At 41.1% G+C, this 23,295-nt stretch overlaps 1 protein-coding gene and 1 pseudogene across 1 annotated transcript in view; both read left to right on the forward strand.

Moving 5' to 3' along the window:
• Positions 1 to 23,295, forward strand: part of trim3a (tripartite motif containing 3a) — a 33,479-nt gene that overhangs the window by 4,955 nt on the left and 5,229 nt on the right. The window contains exons 2-12 of the mRNA XM_027157209.2: positions 12,121 to 12,305; positions 14,696 to 14,936; positions 15,029 to 15,180; positions 17,275 to 17,455; positions 17,569 to 17,916; positions 18,831 to 19,218; positions 19,670 to 19,773; positions 21,360 to 21,527; positions 21,627 to 21,795; positions 22,644 to 22,703; positions 22,806 to 22,876. Coding sequence (XP_027013010.1) covers positions 12,160 to 12,305; positions 14,696 to 14,936; positions 15,029 to 15,180; positions 17,275 to 17,455; positions 17,569 to 17,916; positions 18,831 to 19,218; positions 19,670 to 19,773; positions 21,360 to 21,527; positions 21,627 to 21,795; positions 22,644 to 22,703; positions 22,806 to 22,876 — 2,028 coding nt within the window. The 5' untranslated portion in view covers positions 12,121 to 12,159. The remainder of the gene's footprint in view (positions 1 to 12,120; positions 12,306 to 14,695; positions 14,937 to 15,028; positions 15,181 to 17,274; positions 17,456 to 17,568; positions 17,917 to 18,830; positions 19,219 to 19,669; positions 19,774 to 21,359; positions 21,528 to 21,626; positions 21,796 to 22,643; positions 22,704 to 22,805; positions 22,877 to 23,295) is intronic.
• Positions 3,617 to 3,738, forward strand: LOC113649452 (annotated as a pseudogene).

Here is a 23,295-nt window from a genome sequence, read left to right on the forward strand (position 1 = left end):
GTTATCTACTGAAATCATTCCAGCTACCAAGATGCCGTGTTTGACTGACAGCAGGACTCATCGAAGGTTCGGGCTATTTTAATCTTGAGAAAGTTCACGTGTGTTTGTCGTGAGCTTGTTTGCTTTAACATGTGTCGTACACAAAGCCAAGAAGTTAGCGTTCATTTAGCGAGCGACCGCTCGTCATTCTTATTCTTTCTTGTTTTTTTTTTTAATCCATTCTACAGCATCTATAAATTCTGTAGAGCTTGTATAGATTAAGTTGAACGGTTGGATAAAATGGGCATTAACAAAACAGTTTCTTATTATCTGTTGTAGATTTATATTGTCCATGCTAAATTAGCAAATTGTATATACAGCATCACTTACTTTAAAGGGTTAGTGTTTTATTGTTGTCGTCGCTTTTGTTTTCTTTTTACTGATGATGCTCTGAGTGGCCATTTTGATTTGATGTCACTTGCTGAACTTGGACAAACTTGCCTTTTTTCCTAGTCGAAGGTTGGGATTTACAAGTTAAGGAATTATGATTTCAGTGGATTTCTTATCACGGGATGTGTTTAGCAGAGAACTGGCCGGCTAACGCAAACCTGTCGGAAAAAACATTTTAAAAAAGTTTCAGAAATATATGAATAAATGCACACAACTAAATGACTATATAGTATAAATACATTTTTAAAATTAAAAATTAAATATTAATTAAAAATTTTTCTTTTTTTTTTTTTTGACCTTATCTGGTTTCAAATTATGCACTAAATATATCTACATACTCTGCCCTTATGTCTTACATGGAAAAGCAGGCTCTACACTGTGATGTTCTTAACTTCCACGTTGTCCTCGTTCTTCTGACGCTGTGACACACCGGTGAATGTTTCGTGAGTTTGAGCGATGATGAGGATATTTATTCTAAAAAAAGAGCAGATGCTGACAGGAATTACAGGACAAAATCCACCCATCTGCTTTTAAGGACAGTGGAGGTGAGGAGGATGAGAGGGCAGTGTGATGGATGATCGATCGGAGGCGCTTCGCTTCCTTCCAGCTTATTCAAGCGTCGCAGCATTGCAACGTTTCAGAAGAGCTCACGCTCGGGTGGAAAGCTAAATTACAGATTCGGAGCTAATGACATGGCAGGGGTACAGCTTTGTCTTTCTTTTGTTCTTCGAATGAAAAAAAAATCAAGACAGGTTTTAGTGAGGGTTTTTTCTTTATGGTGTGTTAACATCATCTTTTTAAAAGCATCATTTTTAGGCAGAACTCCCTTCAGTATCTATGTGGTAGGCTCCAGGTTCCCCATTACCCAGTGGGATAAGCGGTGTAGTGGGTGGATGGATGGATGGATGGATGGATGGATGGATGGATGGATGGATGGATGGATGGATGGATGGATGGATGGATGGATGGATGGAACACGCTTAGACCTCCACGGTTGTGGGTTCAATTCCTTTGCTGTCTGGAGATTGAATGTACTTCCTGTGCCTCAAGGTTCTCCAGGTTCTTCCAGAGTCCAAAGACATGCCTTGTCGACTAACCGGATTGCTTGTAGTGTGTGACTGTGTGTGTGATTGTGCCCCGTGATGCATTGCCCCCCCCTTCAGGGTGTCTCCTGCCTTGTACCCTGAGTCCCATGGGATAAGGTCCGTGTTTTGCACGACCCTGTGTAGGATATTTATGATGGCTGGATTGATGGATAGGTGGATGGTGTGATGCAAAGCTGATCTATATATTTTTAATTAATTAATTAATTAATTAGTTTTCTTGCTTTTTTGGCCTTTTTTTCTTTTAGAGAATTCACATAACATCCTGCTATCAATCACATTGTAAACTGTTATAAAATTATGTAAACATCTCCTCACAGAAACCGCTAATATTCATAAATACACGTCTTCTTAGTTTGTTCATCTTCTCACAGATCACTTTGATCACAGAATTGGAGTCTGGTTCCTCTCCAGTTTTCTTCCTAATGTCACCTGAAGGCGTTTGTCCTTGACATTGTTACCGCTGGGTTGCTCATTTACATTTACGGCATTTAGCAGACACCCTTAACCAGAGTGACTTACACTGAGCAACTGAGGGTTAAAGGCCTTGCTCAGGGGCCCAGCAGTGGCAGCTTGGTGGACCTGGGGTTCAAACCCATGACCTCCCTATCAGTAGCCAACACCTTAACCACTGAGCTACCACATCCCAGCTCATTAGGGATAAACATCCTGAACATATAGATTTCTGTACAGCTGCTTTGTGACATTGTACTGTGTTAAAGGTTGAACTGTTACACTACTAGTACTAATAATAATAATAACGCGTGCGTGTGTGCGTGCGTGTGTGCGTGTGCACGTGCGTGTGCACGTGCGGGTGTGTCCTGTGACATGAACACAAATGTTTGCATTATTCAGGTATCATCATTCTATTAGTAATTGTCTCTTTTTCCTTTCTCTATCCTCTCTCTCTCTCTTGCCATATCTGACCCTGTCTCTCTCTCTCTGACACTGTCTCTCTCTGACACTGTCTCTCTCTAACTCTCTCTCGCTCTCCCTGTCTTTCGCTCTCTGACATTGTCTCTCTCTCTGACTCTGTCTCTCTATAACTCTCTCTCGCTCTCTGTCTCTCTCTCCCTGTCTTTCGCTCTCTCTGACACTGTCTCTCTCTCTGACTCTGTCTCTCTCTAACTCTCTCTCGCTCTGTGTCTCTCTCTCTCTCTCGATGTCTTTCTTGCTCTCTGACATTGTCTCTTTTTAACTCTCTCTCTCTGACTCTCTTTCTCTGACTCTATCTCTCCCTAACTCTCTCTCTCTCTGACCCCCCCCCTCTCTCACCCTCCCTGTCTTTCTTGCTCTCTGACATTGTCTCTTTCTGACTCTATCTCTCTCTGGCTCTGTCTTTCTTGCACTTTGACTCTGTCTCTCTCGCTCTCTGTCTCTCTTTCTGACCCTGCTGTCTCTCTTGCTCTCTGACTCTGTCTCTCTCCCCCTCTCTCTCGGTTGTTTTCAGCCCACTCTCTTATACTGCTTTCCCTGATTTGCCTAATAAAGCTTGGATTAATGCGAAGACTGTAATCAGTGTAGGCCGCGTGTGTGGTGGATTAACTTCAGCCTAATTATATTCACCCCTTTTTCCATCTGAATGTTGAAACCTCATCCTTATCTGGGTGACACCAGAGAGTGTGTTTAGAAATCAGTTCCCTTCTATAACGTTGTGGTCTGAAAGTGCAATTATATAACCAGAAGATTCATTCTACGTATCTCACGTATTACTTGTATATCTCACGTCTACTCACGTATCTCAATATAGTTACTACAAAGGTTTTATTTTATAAATAATAAAATTGTACTTGAGGTAAATTTGTTGATAAATAAAGCTTTCCAATATGTGAGGTTAGAAAATAATGAGTGATGCTATATAAGTTGAACAAAAGGAGGTCGTTTATTTTCAATGCGATGCGGTGACTCGATGTGGCCGTGTCCAAATCAGCAACGTGACAAAGTTGAGTCCTTTATGCAAATACAGTGTGACCCGGCGCAGCCACTGCTGATGGGAGTGAAGACAATAGGTCACACGAGCCTTGACGAAGATCACACACTGCTTCTCCTATATCTCGTTTGATACGATTCAGATATAATCATACACACTTACCCTGCAGGGGCAACACCATGATCAAAGAGGTGGTTTGCCCAAAGCGAGGCTCAGCCATCGCACTCGGGCTGTGCTAATTTCTGATAGCGAGGAACTGCATTCGCGCTCTCCTCTCCTCTTTTTTCTTTAAGGGCAGGGGTTAAGGCTCTGGGTTGTTGATCGGAAGTCACGGTTCAAGCCCCGGCACTGCAAAGCTGCCACTGTAGGGCAATTGAGCAAGGCTGTTAACCCTCCCTGTTCCAGTGGACGCTGTATCTGAATGTTATAGAAACCGATCAGGAATGCTAGATACATCACACACCGATGAACGTTATCACTATGGCAACCAGTAGTAGGACTTCATAGCACATCGATTGTCTTGCAGCACTACTAACTCTACTGAATGTCAGGATGCATCCCACCACCCCATTGATTTACTTTCCTATAAATACCCACCGTGCCATGTTTTGTTTCTTCAGCGATGATGACAGTAATGTGTTTCTGATATACTGAGGTTTAACAGAACACACAGAGCTTCGGATGCGGTGGGAAATCTGTGATTTGGTCTGGTTCTGGTTGTTCCGTGCTGTAGCGAGGATCCTGACGCTGCAGAATCATCTAATCAGGCATTGACTTCTGAATAATACAACGAAGAATACACTCCAGTGCAAAAGTTTGTACCCCCTGCATAAATGATACGAAATTCCTCGTCAGCATGTTTTCTTTTTTTAATCAAGCGCAAAAGTTTCCCCGATGAATTAAATATGCTCATTTATGGTCCCTAGAGACTAAAAACAATAAAAGCATGCTCACATTGTTAAATCGTATTCGAGGCAAGGATTATTCAGGCTCAGACTGTCAAGGATCATGTATACGAATGCAATAGAAAACACAGACCATCGGTTCATCATTTCGAATAAGAGGTGTGCAAACTTTTAAACGCTATGTTTATATGTCAGTCCAGTTTCCTGTTACAGATCATAGACTAGTTACGATGGACATAAAATTATCTGTCAAAGGTTACAGCCGGCTCTTGAATTATTGGCACCCTTGAAGAAAAAAAAAAAAGTTTTTTTAATTTAAAACTGGAACTAAAGGGAAGGTTTTAAATGTGTAAAAATACAAATACTAAAAAAAGAACTAAATACTAATAACTCTGAAATTCATGCCAATATTTTCTAGATTCAACCGTTCACACAAGTTGTTGTCAACGATATCATTTTGTAATGAAAACTGTTGTATTCATTTAGACAAGAATCAAAAATTTGAGTTTGGGGTCTAGAAAATAAAGTCCCAGTGCAGTTTCAGTATGACTTTAAATCTCCTGATACTTCATGGTTTCCATAAAGCTCGGCATCCTAACGAGGTTTTCCGAGCCTTTCGAGGTAAAGCAGCCACACATCCTCACAGATTCTCCACTATACCACTATAACAGTAGGGATTACACCAGACTCGTCCCGAGCGTTCGTCTCATCCCACCACAGTTCCAGTCCATGTTTTGTATGTTGCTTTATTTTTATATTCAGTAAAAGGTCAGATTGTCGGTGTGAGATTAAGCAACAGACACTCTGACGATAATTAAAGGCTTACCAAACTACATGCATTTTACTTTTCCTGTGTAAACATTATTATTATTATTTTTTTAAGTCCCCCAAAATGAAATTGAACAAGATTGCAATGCCTTCTGGGTATTATTAAGCCAAATAGCACTGTGTACAAAGTAAAAGGAGCAAATAATATGGACCAGCTGCCTCTAATACAGTTTAATACGACAGTGTAGTCCGGCGGGGGAATTTATAACATATTTTGGTTATGAAAGAAATGGTTGTTATGACTAATGTGGGTTCTTTGAAGTCGGTTGAACTCGTATTACCTCGAGCGTCGGATCGTTCTCTCTCGGTTTTGGGCCTGGGAAATGAAAATAACATTGTACAGAGCTTCTGTGTTGAGAGATTTAGACTGCTAATGCTAACTGCAACAATGCTAATTTTCTTTCTTTAAAATTTGCAGCCAAGTGACAAATTAAAGGGAAAAAAAACGTAGTGTGTTAGTAAGGTGTTTAGTCAACATGTTTCGATTTCAGTCTAAAAGTCTCCAGAATTGTACTGAACACTATTGTGACCTATGGATGGGGCGGAGCCATCCTGGGACAGGCCACGCCCATCAGGGGGAACAGGAATGTTTCTTCATAGGATAATGCTGATCAGTATGAAGACCTTTTGTATTGATTGGCATGTAGATAGATTTATCTATCTAAGGGGACACGTCGAGTCCAACCACGTCAAAAAAATAAGAGTCTGCAGGTTTTAGTTTAATTTGTCACCTGATCGTTTATACCGTGTGGTTAGACTTTTCAACGGAGCGAATTATTAGAAAGGGTTTTATTCCTATTATACCACAGCAATTCTAACAATTGCCTTCTTTCGATTGCCTTAAAGAAAATTTTTCCCCATCCACGATTAGAGAATATTTTTTCATCCACCCGACATGTTCCTGTGCTAGTTGCGGTACAGAAATAACTTGTGACTAATCACAATTTCCCCACAGTCATTTCATTATCTGATATATTGTAAAAACATCTGCGAAAATTGTGATCCGACTGTTGATATGATGCTGATTCGATGTGACGTGACAGTCGGCGAGGAATGAATTTGCTTTGGATTTGCTGGCTCGTGTATATGTCCAGCTTTCTGTTGACGTTCAGATGAGGGTTAAAAAGGGATGCTCATGTTCGTGTTCAGCTGCTTTCATTCAGCAGATGTGTGTGAGAAACAAGAGGAGGAGGAGCAGAGGGAGGACTGAGCGGACCGATCGCTCGCAGACCAGTTCATGTGGGAGGGAGAGCAGACAATAAGGCCAACAGAGAATGCACAACATGGTCTAACACTGAATACTGAGTAATCTATTGAGCTGTGTGTGTGTATGTGTGTGTGTGTGTGTGTGTGTGTGTGTGTGTGAGAGAGAGAGAGAGAGAGCTGACTGCATTGTTCCTATGTGATTTGTTTCACAACCAAAAGAGGAGAAATGTCTCTCTCTCTCTCTCTCTCTCTCTCTCTCTCTCTCTCTCTCTCTCTCTCTCTCTCTCTCTCTCTCTCTCTCTTTATCTAACTCTCTCCCTCCCTCTACAAAAGACAGCTGGCTTGAAATCCAGCTCTTCTTTTATCATATGAGTAGCAAACACACACACACACACAGTCTCCCACACAGACAGGTGCTCACTCACTCACTCGCTCACTCACTCACTCGCTCACTCACACACACTCACTCGCTCACACATATGCATACTCACTCACTCACTCACACACTCACACACTCACACACTCACACACTCGCTCACACACACACACACACTCGCTCACACACACACACACACTCGCTCACACACGCACACACAAACACACAGCTCCCTCTCCTTGCAGGAAGGAACTGAGAGGGATTTTGGGAAGTGCCATTTTAAGGTTTCCTCCTATTTCCTCTTTTTTTTCAGTAATTTAGCTAACAGCAAACACCACCGCTCTCTGAGCTCTGGCATTTTAGCAGCCATACTAACAGATAGGTAAACAGACAGATAGGCGATAAGAAAAAGCGTGAGAGGGAGCGAGGGCGGGAGAGAGAGAGACAGCCGGTGTGTCGCAGTGGAAGCGTCGACTCGTTCCTCTTCTGTCTCAGAAAGCATTAATCAAGAGATTGCACATTTTCTCATGCTGTTACAGTGGAGGACATGGCTGTGTCAGTTAGCCAGGAGGAACTAAAACTGAGTCATACTAAGAGCACAAGGGGTAAGTGTGTGTGTGTCTGTGTCTGTGTGTATCCTGAATTTTTCACTCTTCCAACATGGCTGCTTTGAATGCATCTAAAATGTGTTCACACACCGAGTTTTAATCCCGACCCCAGGCGTGTTTAAAGCTCGGGTTCAACTGTGTGTTTGGTTTAACAGATTTATTGCAGAGTTTACGGGGTCATTGTTTTCCTTTTGTATTAGCTCTTCATTAAATGTCCAGCTGTTTGCTTTTAGGGATTCTGGATTGAGCTGCAGTGAAATGTGAGTCTTGGAATCTTGCTCAGAGTTTGAAGCCAGTTACCTCTGCTGCTGAGGGTTAGTGTGTTGTAGAGTATGTACAGGATTATGTATGGGATATTTCTGGATTACATGATTAATATGGCTGGAATATCTCTGGATTATTTGAGGAATAGTTCTGGAAAATAATTATGTGAGGAACGTGTTGAGAGTATGTGTGTAATACTTCTGGATTATATATAAGGAATTTTTGAGGTTTGTGGTATTTGTTCGAATTCCTGGTCCTCTTATGCCCCTTTTCCACCGAGGCAGTTTGAGTGCTGGTTCGGAGCCTAATTTAGAACCAGTTATTTCTTTTTTGACAGCACAAGCACCGGCTCTGAACCAGGAAAAGTGGTTCTTAAGTAGCACCAAAACGTTGCTGGTCTAGACTTAAGAACCGCTTGTGTCAGGAGCTGTGGGCGGAGCTACTGTTAGTGCATTTGATAATGTACCTTAAGTATACTAATGTTTAATACATTTTTACTTTACCGCAATATGATCAGTTATCAGCACACATGACAGTAGGTAGCTACATGCTAAGGCTAATTTTTTTCTGTGTTAATGATAAAATAATGTTATGTACTTTCTCGATCACAACCTCCGTTTATACAGATTACATGGAGCTGCACGTATACGTCAGATTTGCCGCGTTTAGATGCCAGTGTAGGTTCACAAAGCCATGAGCATTAGCAATAAAGCAACATCCGACATTGTTGTTGTTGTGTTTGTGTTTGCCGCTGCTGCGCTAATGTTGCTGGGTAACATGAGACGTATACAGTGACGTCAGACTCGGCTCTGTGACGGCTTTCTAACCGATGGAAAGGCAAACCGGTTCTTAGAAGGTTCGCCAGTGGAACCAACTTTGAACCAGCACTAGCGCTAGCTCTGAACCACCACCCGGTTCTTTTTGGTGGCAAAGGGGCATAAGCTGCTCCTGCTGCTGGGTCCCTGAGCAAGGCCCTTAATCCTCAGTTGCTCAGTTGTATAAAGAAATGTGAGAAAATGTAAGTCACTCTAGATCTATATGTGCCAATTGCTAGATATGTAAATGTGTGGAATATTTCTGGAATATTTGAGGAATCTTTCTGGATTATATGTGGAATAGAATTTGGATTATCTGATTTAATATGTGTGAAATATTTCCGGTTAAGTGAGAAATGTGTGGCAAACCTCGGGGGTATGTAAGGAATAATATATATATATGTGGAATGTTTGGAAAATACGTGAGGAGTGTGTGGGTATTATATGGGACCTCCTGCAGAAGATATGTTCAGGGCTTTAAGAATTTGTTGTGTTTCATAAGTATTTCTGTATTTCTGAATACATGGGGTGATATCAAACCCATCTCAGCTCTCTGAGACACTACAATTTGAAGGTGTTTATCTCCAAACATTAAAATTCTGTATAAGGTTATCAACAGAGGGAAAAAACACACATCTCACACTGCAAGCCAACTAACTACTGACTACATATCTGAGTTGCAGCCAGAAAATAATTCATTTGTTTATTCTAATTGAAAAAAATGTCCCAGAAGTCCATTTATGTTCCGCTGGCAGCATGGAGTTAATTCAATTCAGTTTTATTCCTGTAGCGCTTTTAATAATGGACATTGTCTCAAAGCAGCTTTACAGAACATAAGAACTATAGTACAAAAAGTTCAAGATTAATATTATACTTATATTTAAATGTGTTTGTATTTATCCCCAATGAACATGCCTGAGGTGACTGAGGCGCCTGCAGTGAGGAAAAACTCCATTAGATGGAAGAGGAAGAAACCTTGAGAGGAACCAGACTCAAAAGTGAACCTCATCCTCATTTGGGTGACATAGGGTGTGGTTATAAACCGTTATTAACACCAGAGTGTGTCATTATGAATAATGTCCTTTCTACAGTCAGATACAGTCTGACAATCGTGTATTGATGAGGAGGATTTTGTACTCAAAGACCACATGGAGTTGGCATCTTCTCACTGAATGTCTAAAATCTTCAGATTTAGATAAAGAAGATGGAGGTTTTGCGTGTGGTCGGTTTTCAGACTCGCCGTAAGCACAGTTAGTGAGATCTGCACATTAGATCATATGAGGTGTATAAATCAGAACTATAGAGAGAAACATATGGAAATGACAACATCAGATCAATTACTTATTAAGTAATGTCTGATGAAACGAGAGAGAGAGAGAGAGAGAGAGAGAGAGAGAGAGAGAGAGAGAGAGAGAGCATTCGTCTTTTATACAGGACCACTTTTCGGTTAAATTACCCATATTGTCATTTCTCCAAATGACTTAATGAAGATTTAAGTGAGTGTGAAAATCTCAAAGCTCTTCTGCTTTGTCGTTTTTCTGCGTGCGATTGTTCTGGCCTCCTCCACAGAAATGGTCTGCGTTCAGTCTCGCTGTCTCGTATTGAACCATGCCGCATTAGCATCGTCTCACGTCGTCACAGACGCCTGAGGAACATAATACAATACGACTCAGCTTCTTATTATTCTTATTACTTTGGTGCTATTATCTTTTTTTTTTGGCACATCTGCATTCTTGTTGTTTTTTTCCTCAACTGCTCTTTCTCTCCATATCTGTCTCCTCTCCTCTTCTCTGTCCTCTTCTCTCCTCTCCTCTTCTCTGTCCTCTCCTCTCCTCTTCTCTGTCCTCTCCTCTCTTTTTTTTCATGTATTTTACATAATTGAATTTATTTAATTTATTTTTTTGACTGTCATATTTGTGTACATACGATGTATTAGGTTATTGATGTCTCAAGTGTTTAGGGCTCTGGGTTATCGATCAGAGGATCAGGGTTTAAGCCCCAGTGCTGCCAAGCTGCCACTGTTGGGGCCCCTGAGCAAGGCCCTTAACCCTCACTTCCCCAGGGGTGCTGTATCATGGCTGAACCTGTTTTCCGACCCCGACCTCCAGACTTCCAAAGTTGGGATATGCACAGACAGAATTTCACTGTGTTGCAATGTATATGAGACTAAAATAAAGACTTCTTCTTCTATTGATTTAATGAACCGGGCAGATTCTTATATAACTTGATGTTTGACTCTGCTGTCGTGGTTAAATGTTTGTATTTTTGTGTAGGTGAGAATTCCTTCTTTTTTTTTTTTTGCCTCTTCTTTGAGAGCTAATGGGTGCCAGCTCACAGCTTTGGAGCTCACAGGATGATGCAACATGCCTTAATGGCTGAAGGTCCTTTTTTAGAGCCTGGGTGATGTTTCTGTTAGCTGATGAAATGGACAAAGGTTATCATTAGCACATCAAGTCAGTGATGATGTCTGTCATAATGCTGAAACACCTGCCTTGCTATTTTTATCTCTCTCTGTTTGTGTGTGTGTGTGTGTGTGTGTGTGTGTGTGTGTGTGTGTGTGTGTGTGTGTGTGTGTGTGTGTGTGTGTGCTGTTACCATGTAAGATATCATAATAATGTGAATAATGTCTGGAATTCTTGTGGTATATGTAAGAATGATGCATGGAATATGTCTGTATTATGTGGGAATAATGTCTGGAACATTTCAGGAATATGTGGGAATGTTGTGTGGAATGTGTGTGGAATACTTCTGGAATATGTGAGAATGATGTTGGCATACTGTACATCTGGATTATGTGGAATGTGTGTGTGGACTATGTCTGGAATATGTGAGAATGATGTGTGGAATATGTGAGAATGATGTGTGGAATATGTGAGAATGATGTGTGGAATATGTCCGGATTATGTGAGAATTACAGCATGTCTGGATTATTTGAGAATGATGTGTGGAATACGTCTGGATTATGTGTGAATGATGTGTGTAATACATCTGAATTATGTGAGAATGACGTGTTGAATGTGCGTGGAATACTTCTAAAATACGTCTGGATTATGTGGGAATGATGTTTGGAATACATTGGGATTATATGAGAATGATTTGTGGAATTATGTGAATACTTCTGTAACGTGATGATTAAGTGAGGATGATGTGCTGAAAACATGTATGGAAAATGGCTGGAATCGTACGCTGATCACACATGGAGTATGTAGGGAGAACTAATGGAAAAGTGTTTGGAATACTTCTGGAATATGGCTGGAATATTTGACTATGTACAACACACACAGAATATGACCGAACTGCCTTGCAGCTCGGACTTTCGTCCTCATCGGTTTTGAGAATTCCGCAGCACTGTATTATAAAAGAGAATCATTTTTAGTGCTTTCACCATTCTTCCAGTTTCAAACTTAACGCTTACATATTTCCAGAGATCCTGCCCAAGCCGGGGCATCACACACGCCGATGGGGCTGCAGCTGGCGCTCACTGGCCAACTCCTACTTCTGCCTACATTGTCCATTTAATCTCAGAACTGAATATGTATCTCTCCTGGTTCACTAGGGGCTATTGGTGTCTATGTGGTTTTATTTACATTTTCTTCTCTCTCTCTCTCTCTCTCTCCCTCTCTCTCCTCTCTCTCTCTCTCTCTCTCTCTCTGTAGGTTGAGAGGTGTGTGTGCCTCATACTCCTCTTCCCGTGAATGCCTCTCACCATGGCTAAGAGGGAGACGGGCAGCACCAGCCCTGTGGTGCGACAGATAGACAAGCAGTTTCTGGTGTGCAGTATTTGTCTGGAGCACTACCATAATCCGAAGGTCCTGCCCTGTCTGCACACCTTCTGTGAGAGGTACAAAGTCCTCACACAGGGCATCGTCACAGTAACACTCAAACTTTAATTGCCCTTTTTGTTCCCCAAGTAGAAGCGCTGGCTACTTTGGGAAACTTTGAAAGCAACCTAGCGGAGAAACGCAGTGAGCTTTGACCCAGATGAAGGATTTAATCAGATAATCGGTTTATTATGAAAGAGATTTGGAAACTGCACACTATGTCATGGCTACTAAAATTATTGTGTACTACCAGCCATACCTCTATGTTTCATCAGCTTTTATAAGGGTCCAGTATTAGTCATCAGGTCAAAGCTCAGAAGCGGTGCGTCATTTAAAGTTCTTGGATTTGTTAATATAGTTTGGTATCGTGGGCAAATATTGTAACAGAGCTGAAATGTTTTTCATTTCTAATTTGGGAAGCATTACATATGAGCTCACCAGGCGTAAGTCAGGTTTAAGCCAGTGAGCTTTTCCACATTAAGATGATGTCTCTCTCTGTCAGTCACAAAATCCTTCCAGTGCACTGAAACATTCGTTCCCTTAAAAAAACAAAACACAACAAAAAAACACAACAAAAAAACACAATGCATTTAAAAAAAAATAACATGGATGCTTACTTTCTTTACCGGAAATGGACACAGCGTATTGACTGAAGCCTCTCTGCTTGAAAAGGCAGATAAACTGTCACCCAACTTTGCCTACAAATGGAAGAAGCTTGTTATCAATGTTGTGGCTCTCGAATGATTACTGATATTTTTTAGTAATTTTTTAAAAAAAAAAAAGGTATTTTAAGTTCTATGTATTATTTTTTGTTTGTTTGTTTTTCAATGGTTTGTAAAAATCCGTTAGCTAGCCACTGATTCGGCTTGAAGTACCAGGGAAGAAGCCCAAGCACATTTTATATGACGTATAATCCTTTATCTTTGTGTTTTTACAGTGACTGATGAAGTCATTTATTTTTATTTTTTTTAAGAGTCATCCGTGTCCTAATGTTTAGTGAGCCAGGATCCTTATACTGATATGTCCTTATCCCTATACTGATTCACCACCTTGGGAGCTAGGGAATGGATTGAGATGTGCCTGATGATGATATTATTATTATTATTATTATTATTATTATTATTATTATTATTATTATCAGTGTTGTAATGTAACGGAGTACAAATACTTCGTTACTGTACTTAGGTAGAAATGTCACGTATCTGTACTTTACTTCGCTATTTAAATTTATGACAACTTTCACTTTTACTCCACTACATTTCCGAGATAAAATGTAAACTTTTACTCCGTTATATTCCCACTAAACATCTTCGTTACTCGTTACTACAAAATAAACTCAGCAGAAATGTGTGTGACTGTAATAAGGGAGGTTTGGTGTATCACTGCTCCTAGATTGTATTACGCACGTTCGCGTGCTGTACGGAGAAGCACAGGTACGCGCAGCGAGCACACGTGGTCAGAGCTGGGGGCGTTTATCTATAACGGCGGCAACCAAAAGCAGTGAAATGTCACTATTCTTATTACCAGAGTTGTAGCACAAACTAAATATTAATGCAAACAATCCATACAATACTAAATAAAAATAACATTTATTGATTTGGTCTTTGTGAATATTAGTTTATTAATGACGTCATTCATTGGACACACTGTTTGTAGAGAATGCACACATATATGAACTGATCTGATTCAAGACTGGCATCATTACATCATGCATAAAATTTTTGTGTCCACTTTTACCATTTAATAATACCATAACTTTTGGCTTACTATGTGGTCATATAATATATAATATAAAACTCTTCTTGTTTTTAATTCTCACTGAGGGCTAAAACCCCTAAAGATGAAACCCTAGAACCGCCCCTGGTCTTATGCCTACCGAAAATCACTGAAATTTTACTTTTTACTTTTACTCCAAATACTTAAGTACATTAAATATCAGAAAATTACTTTTGATACTTAAGTACAGCAAATATCAGATACTTTATGACTTTTACTTGAGTAATATTCTAAAAGGCGACTTTCACTTCTGCTGAAGTCTTTTTGTAGTCTGATACTTGTACTTTTACTTAAGTATTGCTTTATAGTGCTTTATACAACACTGATTATTATTATTGTTATAGAACAAACTGGATGTTAATCTTGTACAATTAGCTGAATAAAATCATAGCTGTTATGATGATATTGTGATTATGCGAATGAAACACATGCCTCGTGTACCAAAATCACACTTTCCTGTAAGAAATGCAGACTTTTTCCTAACAGCTTACTAAGCACATGGAGGTGGTTCCAAACTGGGATAAATAATTATACCACTAAATCGTACTACGAAACCCCTTATTAAAAAACATTCATCATTGAAATTCTGAATTAATATCCAGCCCAGAACTCACCCACACTTCCTTCTCCTCAGATGCCTCCAGAACTACATCCCACCACAGTCCCTTACACTGTCCTGCCCGGTGTGCAGGCAGACATCCATCCTGCCCGAGAAAGGTGTAGCAGCGCTGCAGAACAATTTCTTCATCACTAACCTGATGGAGGTGCTACAGAGGGAGGCCGAGTGCTCGCAGCCTGAGGAGCGTAACGTTCTGGAGTCAGCCAGTGCCGCCAACTTGGCTCAGTCTCTGTCCTGCCCCAACCACGAGGGCAAGGTGAGGTATCACCTTTAATAAGGACCTGAATAAGCACTGGCTGTGTTTTATGGTATTGTCATCTTTGTTTGTGTTACGCTGACTCTTACCAGGTGATGGAGTTTTACTGCGAGTCGTGTGAGACAGCCATGTGTCTCGAGTGCACAGAGGGAGAACACCGCGAGCATGTGACCGTTCCTCTGCGGGATGTGCTCGAGCAACACAAAGCAGCGCTCAAGAACCAGTTGGATGCTATCCGCAATAGGTACGAGCGACAGCAAGGCAGCGGACAATTTACAATAAAGGTTTCTTCCGTGTGGTGAACGAATCATTTATATGCATCATGTACAGTACTAGTCATAAGCACAGGCATTAAACTTAACGATCTTAATTAATCCATGAACCAAAGGTGCTGAGCAAATAAGAATGATCCTATAACACTGAGGGAATAAGGCCACGTTCACACTGCAGGTAAAAGTGGCCCAAATCCGATTTTAGTTTGGGGTCAAGTGACCAGGTCAGACTTCTTCAGGAGTAGTGTGAACACTCAAACCTGTAGTGTGAACACTCAATTCCATATGTGGTCCTGAATCAGACCCAAATCTGATTTTTTTTTCCAATGTGGCCACAGTGTGAACAACCAAGGTGGATTTGATGCGACTTTTACGTCAATCTACATCGACATTTGTCACAATTATGCATCGGCGAAAACGATTATTTATTTATTTATTTATTTATTTATTTATTTTCGCCAGGGAAAACGTGACACAAACGTGACTGGTAACGTGTGTGTTTTAAGAGTGTTATATAAAGTGAGTGTTATATAAATGTTTGCATTGAATACATCACATTATAGCATTACATGATATGTTTGCTTGCACCAGATGACACAATACTTCCTCCATAACCTCGCCAACTTTTTTTTTAACATATACAAATATATATATATATATCTATATATATCAAAGAGGAAAATATATTAATTAAAATAATAATAATTACAATGACAATAATAATGATGAAGACAGTAATAGTATCACACAAGACAAAAAAATACATAAAATAAAATTAACCAGGGAAAAAAGATAATAAAAAAAAAATGTAAAATTGGGTATGAGGAAGGAGACAATATCAACAGTAATAATAATAATAATAATAATAATAATAATAATAATAATGAAAAATCCAATTAATAAGAAATAGTAATAATAGTATTAGCAGTAGTAGTAATGATAAACATATTTACAAATATACTCATTTCATGAGTAATGAAGGGGAGGTTAAAGGATCAGGAAGAGGACAAATAGAAATGGTAGTAGTAATAGCAATAATAATGCTGATACAGCCATTAATAGTAATGATAATAGTAGTAGTTATAATAGCAATAATAATAATAATAACGGTAATATTGATACAGCTATTAATGATAAGGTATTATAAAGCTGCCGCTGATAACCCCCATGGCCATGGCATAGTATAGACCCCCGCTGATATACATATATTTTTTATTATTATTATTATTTTGCTCCAAATGAATGTGTGTGCACCTCAAATAATATGTGATGCATTAAAACAGTGAGATTCATTGTTATCATTGTTATTGTTCATTGTTATTGTTCGTTTCCGCATGCGGGTCAGTTTGAAATAGCAAACTGTTCACACCGGTATCTGATATAGGCCACATTTTAAAAGGTAATGTGAACAGCCAAACAAAAAAAATCAGATCTGAGCAAAATATCCGAATTGAGCATTAAGACTTGCAGTGTGAACGTGGCCTAAGACATCATCTTGAGCCTTAAAAAAAGGTCCTGTACATCCATTTTCACCTAAAGCAGCACATGTGCACAAACATATCAGCATCAGTGTCAATGTCAGCGATTTAACATTCATTTCATTCAGCACAAATTTCTTCCATCGTTATACAAAGTGAGATGTTTCCTAGGTCCAGGAGTCAAAACATGACTGATTTGTGAATATTGACTTTATTTGATGTTATATTTACAGCTTGTTTGAGTCTTAACGACTTTTAAGTGTTAGCCCGTGATCCTGCTTAAAGAGGAGTGAGAATCAAAAGCCATCAGAACATAAACGTATCGAGTCTGAACGATGAAACCAGTCGTGAAAACTAATGTGCTTTATAACCAATTAAAGTGCAATTACAGAGCTAATTATCCTTTAATAATTATCTTTCAGTTTTCATCCTCACATTATCGCGGCACTTTAAAGAGAATAAATGAGTCTTCACGGAGAGCCGTGGGCGTACGGTTGTCCTCCGACTGCCACCTGTATGTATTTATTGATTCATAATGAGATGTTTAACGTCTCTGCGCCGTTCTCCCTTCCCTACGTCCTCCTCCAGGCTTCCTCAGCTGACGGCAGCCATCGACGTAGTGAACGAAATCTCCAGGCAGCTGTGCGAGAGGAAGAGCGAGGCAATAACTGAGATCAGCAGCACGTTCGAGGAGCTGGAGAAAGCACTGCACCAACGCAAGAACGCCCTCATCACTGACCTGGAAAACATCTGTAGCACCAAGCAAAAGGTAGCAGTGCTAAGCACAGTGTGAAGAAGGTTATGAGAACGGTACATATTCTGGAGGATGTAATCATGTAGACGAGCGGTGTGATAGCGGTGTCCGCTGTGTTCTGGGTGCAGGTGCTTCAGACCCAACTGGCTGCTCTTCTGCAGGGGAAGGAGAATATCGAGAGCAGCTGCGGCTTCACCGAGCAGGCTCTGAGCCACGGCAGCGCCACCGAGGTGCTGCTGGTGCAGAAGCAGTTGGGGGAGAGAGTGTCAGCGCTGGCGCGTCACTCTTTCCCAGAGCAGCCGCATGAGAACGGGCACCTGGAGTGCCAGGTGGAGACCGAGGGCCTCCGTCGCTCCATCCAGAACCTGGGGGTTCTGATCACTACTAGTGCTGTGGGTCACACCAGTGTGGCTACAGGAGAGGGACTACGGCACGCCGTAGTGGGCCAGAATACCACCGTTACTGTTACCACCAAGGTGAGTCATGCTGCTCCTGATGCAGAAAAGACTCGTTAGTGGACTAATCAGCAGCTCAGGAGTCATGGGACAAGCTTAAATCTAGGATTTGTCTTCAAAGCAACCACAAAACAAGTTCATATTGACTACTGCAAATTAAAAACGACCACTGTTGCAAAATCATTACAGATGTTAGTAGTAATGCATCAGGTTAAGACATCAGCTTTATTTTAGAAGAGTGACAAATGAGAGACAACGTCATTTTAATCTGGTAGTCTAACATGGAAGTGGAAGATCAGAGATTAATATGTTGTCCTGCTGCTTGTAAGGTCATTCAGATCCTAGGACCACCGATCTACCACTGCTCGGCTCTTAAGCAGGGCCCTTAACTCTTAACTGCTCAGTGCAATAAACAGTATAAAAGTTGCTCTGGTAGTATTTTTTATAAAAAAAGGCAGATGAGGTTACAAGATTTTGCCATAAGAATAAACCAGAATGGGAAATAAAACCTCAATAAACCGGAGTGTAATGTTACCTAGCATTAGAACTTTTTGTCTCTTGCATGACTTTAAGTGACATAAACAAATAAAAAAAATCTTGCTATTGTATAAAAATTGAGCTTTTAACCATACAGAGCAGACAAATTGTTGTTTTAGAGAATTGACTTTCAATTTTTCTTGCTTTTTTTAATAAGCCATGACACTGTATCTAATGCAGTATCCGTGCAACAGTCTTGGTTATTTTGGGGACCTCCGGAAATGCCTACAGTTAATAATTCAGGAACGGTGAAATAATGACAGATGCAAATAAGAAACAAATAAAAAAAATAAGTGTTGTAAGGAGTTCAGCTTCGGTTCTTTAACTTTATAGCTCTGTTGTACATTCCTATTACATCAAAATAAACGCAATTTATTTATTTATTTTTGTCTAATCAGGATAAGGCTGGAGAGTTGGTGAAGTCAGGCAGCGCAGCTCTCGTTGCACACATCACCGGACCCGACGGCGCCGTCACTAACGGCGATGTGACGGACAACAAGAACGGCACTTACGACGTGGGCTACACTTTATCCAGTGAGGGTGAGTTCTCCTTCTCCCTGCTGCTGTACGGCCAGGCTGTGAGAGGAAGCCCTTTCCGCCTGCGCGCCGTCAAAGCCAGCGACGCACCGCACTCCCCCGAAGATGTCAAAAGACGCGTCAAATCCCCTGCGGGGGGAGGAGGAGGGGCTCACGTTCGCCAGAAAGCACTGCGGCGTCCTGCCAGCATGTACAGCACCACCAAGAAGAAGGAGAACCCCATCGAGGACGAGCTGATTTTCAGAGTAGGTGAGTACTGTGAGAAGATCGTAGGTCAGATTTTACTTTATTTTTACTCAGGTAGAGGATAACACTGTAGATTCGAATAGTAAAAAACAAACAGTAGTGAAATAATAACTTACTGTAATAATTTTATTGGTCAAGTTCCCTGTTCTCTTTCTCAATTCTGATTGGTCAGAATCTTTTAAAACAGCTGCTTTTAATAATATACTCTTTATGTGTATATTAACTTGACTTGACTATTCAGTCAAAGCTTCTTACACGAATACATACCGTACCACATCAGAAGCCCAAATTAGCAATAACGGGGACGAAAATCCGTTTTGGGCAAAATTTGGCCGTCTCTAATAGAAGCATACAAATCCTGAGGTCTGAGTTTTTATTAGTATTTTCTCCTCACCACGTGTGTTTAACTGAACTCGTTATAAAGCCTTAAAATCTGTTTTCATATTTGTGTCAGGCTCGAGAGGGCGTGAGCGAGGTGAGTTCTCCAACCTCCAGGGCATCTCCACGTCCATCAATGGCCGTATAGTGGTGGCTGACAGCAACAACCAGTGCATACAGGTGAGGAGCTCCTTACATTCCATGACCATCATATCACCATCACCGTAACATCACCATGACCATCATATCACCATCACCGTAACATCACCATGACCATCATATCACCATCACCGTAACATCACCATGACCATCATATCACCATCACCGTAACATCACCATGACCATCATATCACCATCACCGTAACATCACCATGACCATCATATCACCATCACCGTAACATCACCATGACCATCACTATCACCGTCACTGTAACATCACCATGATCATCACTATCACCGTCACTGTAACATCACCATGACCATCACTATCACCGTCACTGTAACAGCACCATGACCATCACTATCACCGTCACTGTAACAGCACCATGATCATCACTATCACCGTCACTGTAACATCACCATGACCATCACTATCACCATCACTGTAACAGCACCATGACCATCACTATCACCATCACCATAACATCACCATGATCATCACTATCACCGTCACTGTAACAGCACCATGACCATCACTATCACCATCACCGTAACATCACCATGATCATCACTATCACCATCACCATAACATCACTATGACCATCATATCACCATCACTGTAACATCACCATGATCATCATATCACCATCACTGTAACATCACCATGACCTTCATATCACCATCACCGTAACATCACCATGACCATCATATCACCATCACCGTAACATCACCATGACCATCATATCACCATCACTGTAACAGCACCATGATCATCACTATCACCGTCACCGTAACATCACCATGACCATCACCATCACCATAACATCACCATGACCATCATATCACCATCACCATAACATCACTATGACCATCATATCACCATCACTGTAACATCACCATGACCATCATATCACCATCACCGTAACATCACCATGATCATCATATCACTGTCACTGTAACATCACCATGACCATCACTATCACTGTTACCGTAACATCACCATGACCATCATATCACCATCGCCATAACATCACCATGACCATCATATCACCATCACCGTAACATCACCATGACCATCATATCACCATCACCGTAACATCACCATGATCATCATATCACCATCACTGTAACATCACCATGATCATCATATCACCATCACTGTAACATCACCATGATCATCATATCACCATCACTGTAACATCACCATGACCATCACTATCACCGTCACTGTAACATCACCATGACCATCACTATCACCGTCACCGTAACAGCACCATGATCATCACTATCACCGTCACTGTAACAGCACCATGACCATCACTATCACCGTCACTGTAACAGCACCATGATCATCACTATCACCGTCACTGTAACATCACCATGACCATCATATCACCATCACTGTAACATCACCATGACCATCATATCACCATCACCGTAACATCACCATGATCATCACTATCACTGTCACTGTAACATCACCATGACCATCATATCACCATCACTGTAACAGCACCATGACCATCACTATCACCAGTACAGAAAATGGGCAATTTATTTATGTCGTCTCGCTAGTTCAAAAAACGCTGGATGTTGATGCTTTGCAGGTGTTTTCTAATGATGGTCAGTTCAAGCTACGCTTTGGGGTCAGAGGTCGCTCACCAGGGCAGCTGCAACGTCCCACCGGTGTGACAGTCGACATGAACGGGGACATCATCGTCGCAGACTATGACAACAGATGGATCACGATCTTCTCTTCAGATGGAAAGTTTAAAGTTAGTGAATTTCAGTAAATGCATTTGTAAATGTCAAGTTCTTTCCCAAGCTTCCTCTCAATAATGAATCTGTTTTTTTTTTTTTTGGGACCGCTTTAGAGTAAAATTGGAGCTGGAAAGCTGATGGGACCCAAAGGCGTAGCCGTGGACAAGAACGGTCATATCATCGCTGCAGACAACAAAGCCTGCTGCGTCTTCATCTTTCAGTCCAACGGCAAACTGGTGACCAAGTTTGGAGCCAAAGGGACGTTAGACAGGCAGTTTTCAGGTGCTTTTTTTTTTTACCCTGAAACACTCATACGCTATCTGGCCAAAAGTATGTGGACCCCCTGATCATCGTTCTCATTAGTACTTACTGTCAAGCTCATTCATGATTTATTCTCCCTTTGCTGTTATAAGAAGCTCCACTCTTCTCTTCTGGGAAGGTTTTCCACTAGATATTGGAAGGGAAAGTGGATGGAAGGAAAAAAAGAAAGGAATGAGGATGGAAGGAAAGGAAATGAAATGAAAGGAAGGAGGATGAATGGAAAAAGAAAGGCAAGGATTTAGCATGGAAGGAAAGGAAGGAGGAAAGGAATGAAAGGAAAGGAAAGGACGGAAGACAGATGGTAAAATGAAAGGAATGAGGATGGAAGGAAATGAAATGAAAGGAAAGTAAGGAGGATGGAAGGAAATGAAAGGAAGGATGAATGGAAAAAGAAAGGAAAGGATTTAGGATGGAAGGAAAGGAAATGAAAGGAAAGGAAGGAGGATAGAAGGAAAAGGAAGGGGGGAGGATAGGAAAGGAAGATGGAAGGTTACAGCTGGTGTTCACTGGGGTTGAGCCAGTCTGGATTCTGTGCAGGACACTAAATGTCTTCCAGTCCAACCTTCTCTAAACATGTCTTCATAGCTCTGTGTGTGCTCTGTGCACAGCTGGACTGTTGGAACAGGTTTCAGCCTCCTGGTTCCATACAGCACACAGACACTCTATACAGTGGTGTGTTTAATGTCATGTGGTATAGTCATGTGGTTGTGATGTCAGGTGTCCACCTACATTCGGTTGTATAGAGTCTAAAAAACCCCCCAAATCCTCACATACGATTAACTCTCAACTCTGACCTCTGTTTATTCTAGATAAAATCACTCCAACCACCCCAACAGAGCCCAAGCTCAGTAAATCCGGCCCTGCCTTCAGTAAGTACCCTGTACATACCCCGTATAGTAGTTATACTTATAAACACTAGATAAAAATTCCATAATTTTTTTTTGTTTGTTTCTCTCCGTTGTGATATCCAGGTCCCCATTTTGTAACCGTGAACAACAAGAACGAAATAATAGTGACAGACTTCCATAATCACTCCGTTAAGGTACGCTATAACTTCTTTAGCTACTCTGTTCATTCCATTTATTTATGTCATGGCTATTTATGGTGCTTATACTGTAAAGTGTTTGGGGGAATATTATGTCGAAAGCATAATATTATTAGAGCACAAAGAGCATGGATATCAATAATCAGTATTGGGGGGGGGGGGGGCACGGTGGCTTAGTGGTTAGCACGTTCGCCCCACACCTCCAGGGTGGGGGGTTTGATTCCCGTCTCCGCCTTGTGTGTGTGGAGTTTGCATGTTCTCCCCGTGCCTCAGGGGTTTCCTCCGGGTACTCCGGTTTCCTCCCCGGTCCAAAGACATGCATGGTAGGTTGATTGGCATCTCTGGAAAATTGTCCGTAGTGTGTGAGTGTGTGAGTGAATGAGAGTGTGTGTGCCCTGTGATGGGTTGGCACTCCG

The sequence above is a fragment of the Tachysurus fulvidraco genome, chromosome 11 (assembly GCF_022655615.1).
Source record: "Tachysurus fulvidraco isolate hzauxx_2018 chromosome 11, HZAU_PFXX_2.0, whole genome shotgun sequence".
NCBI lineage: Eukaryota > Metazoa > Chordata > Actinopteri > Siluriformes > Bagridae > Tachysurus > Tachysurus fulvidraco.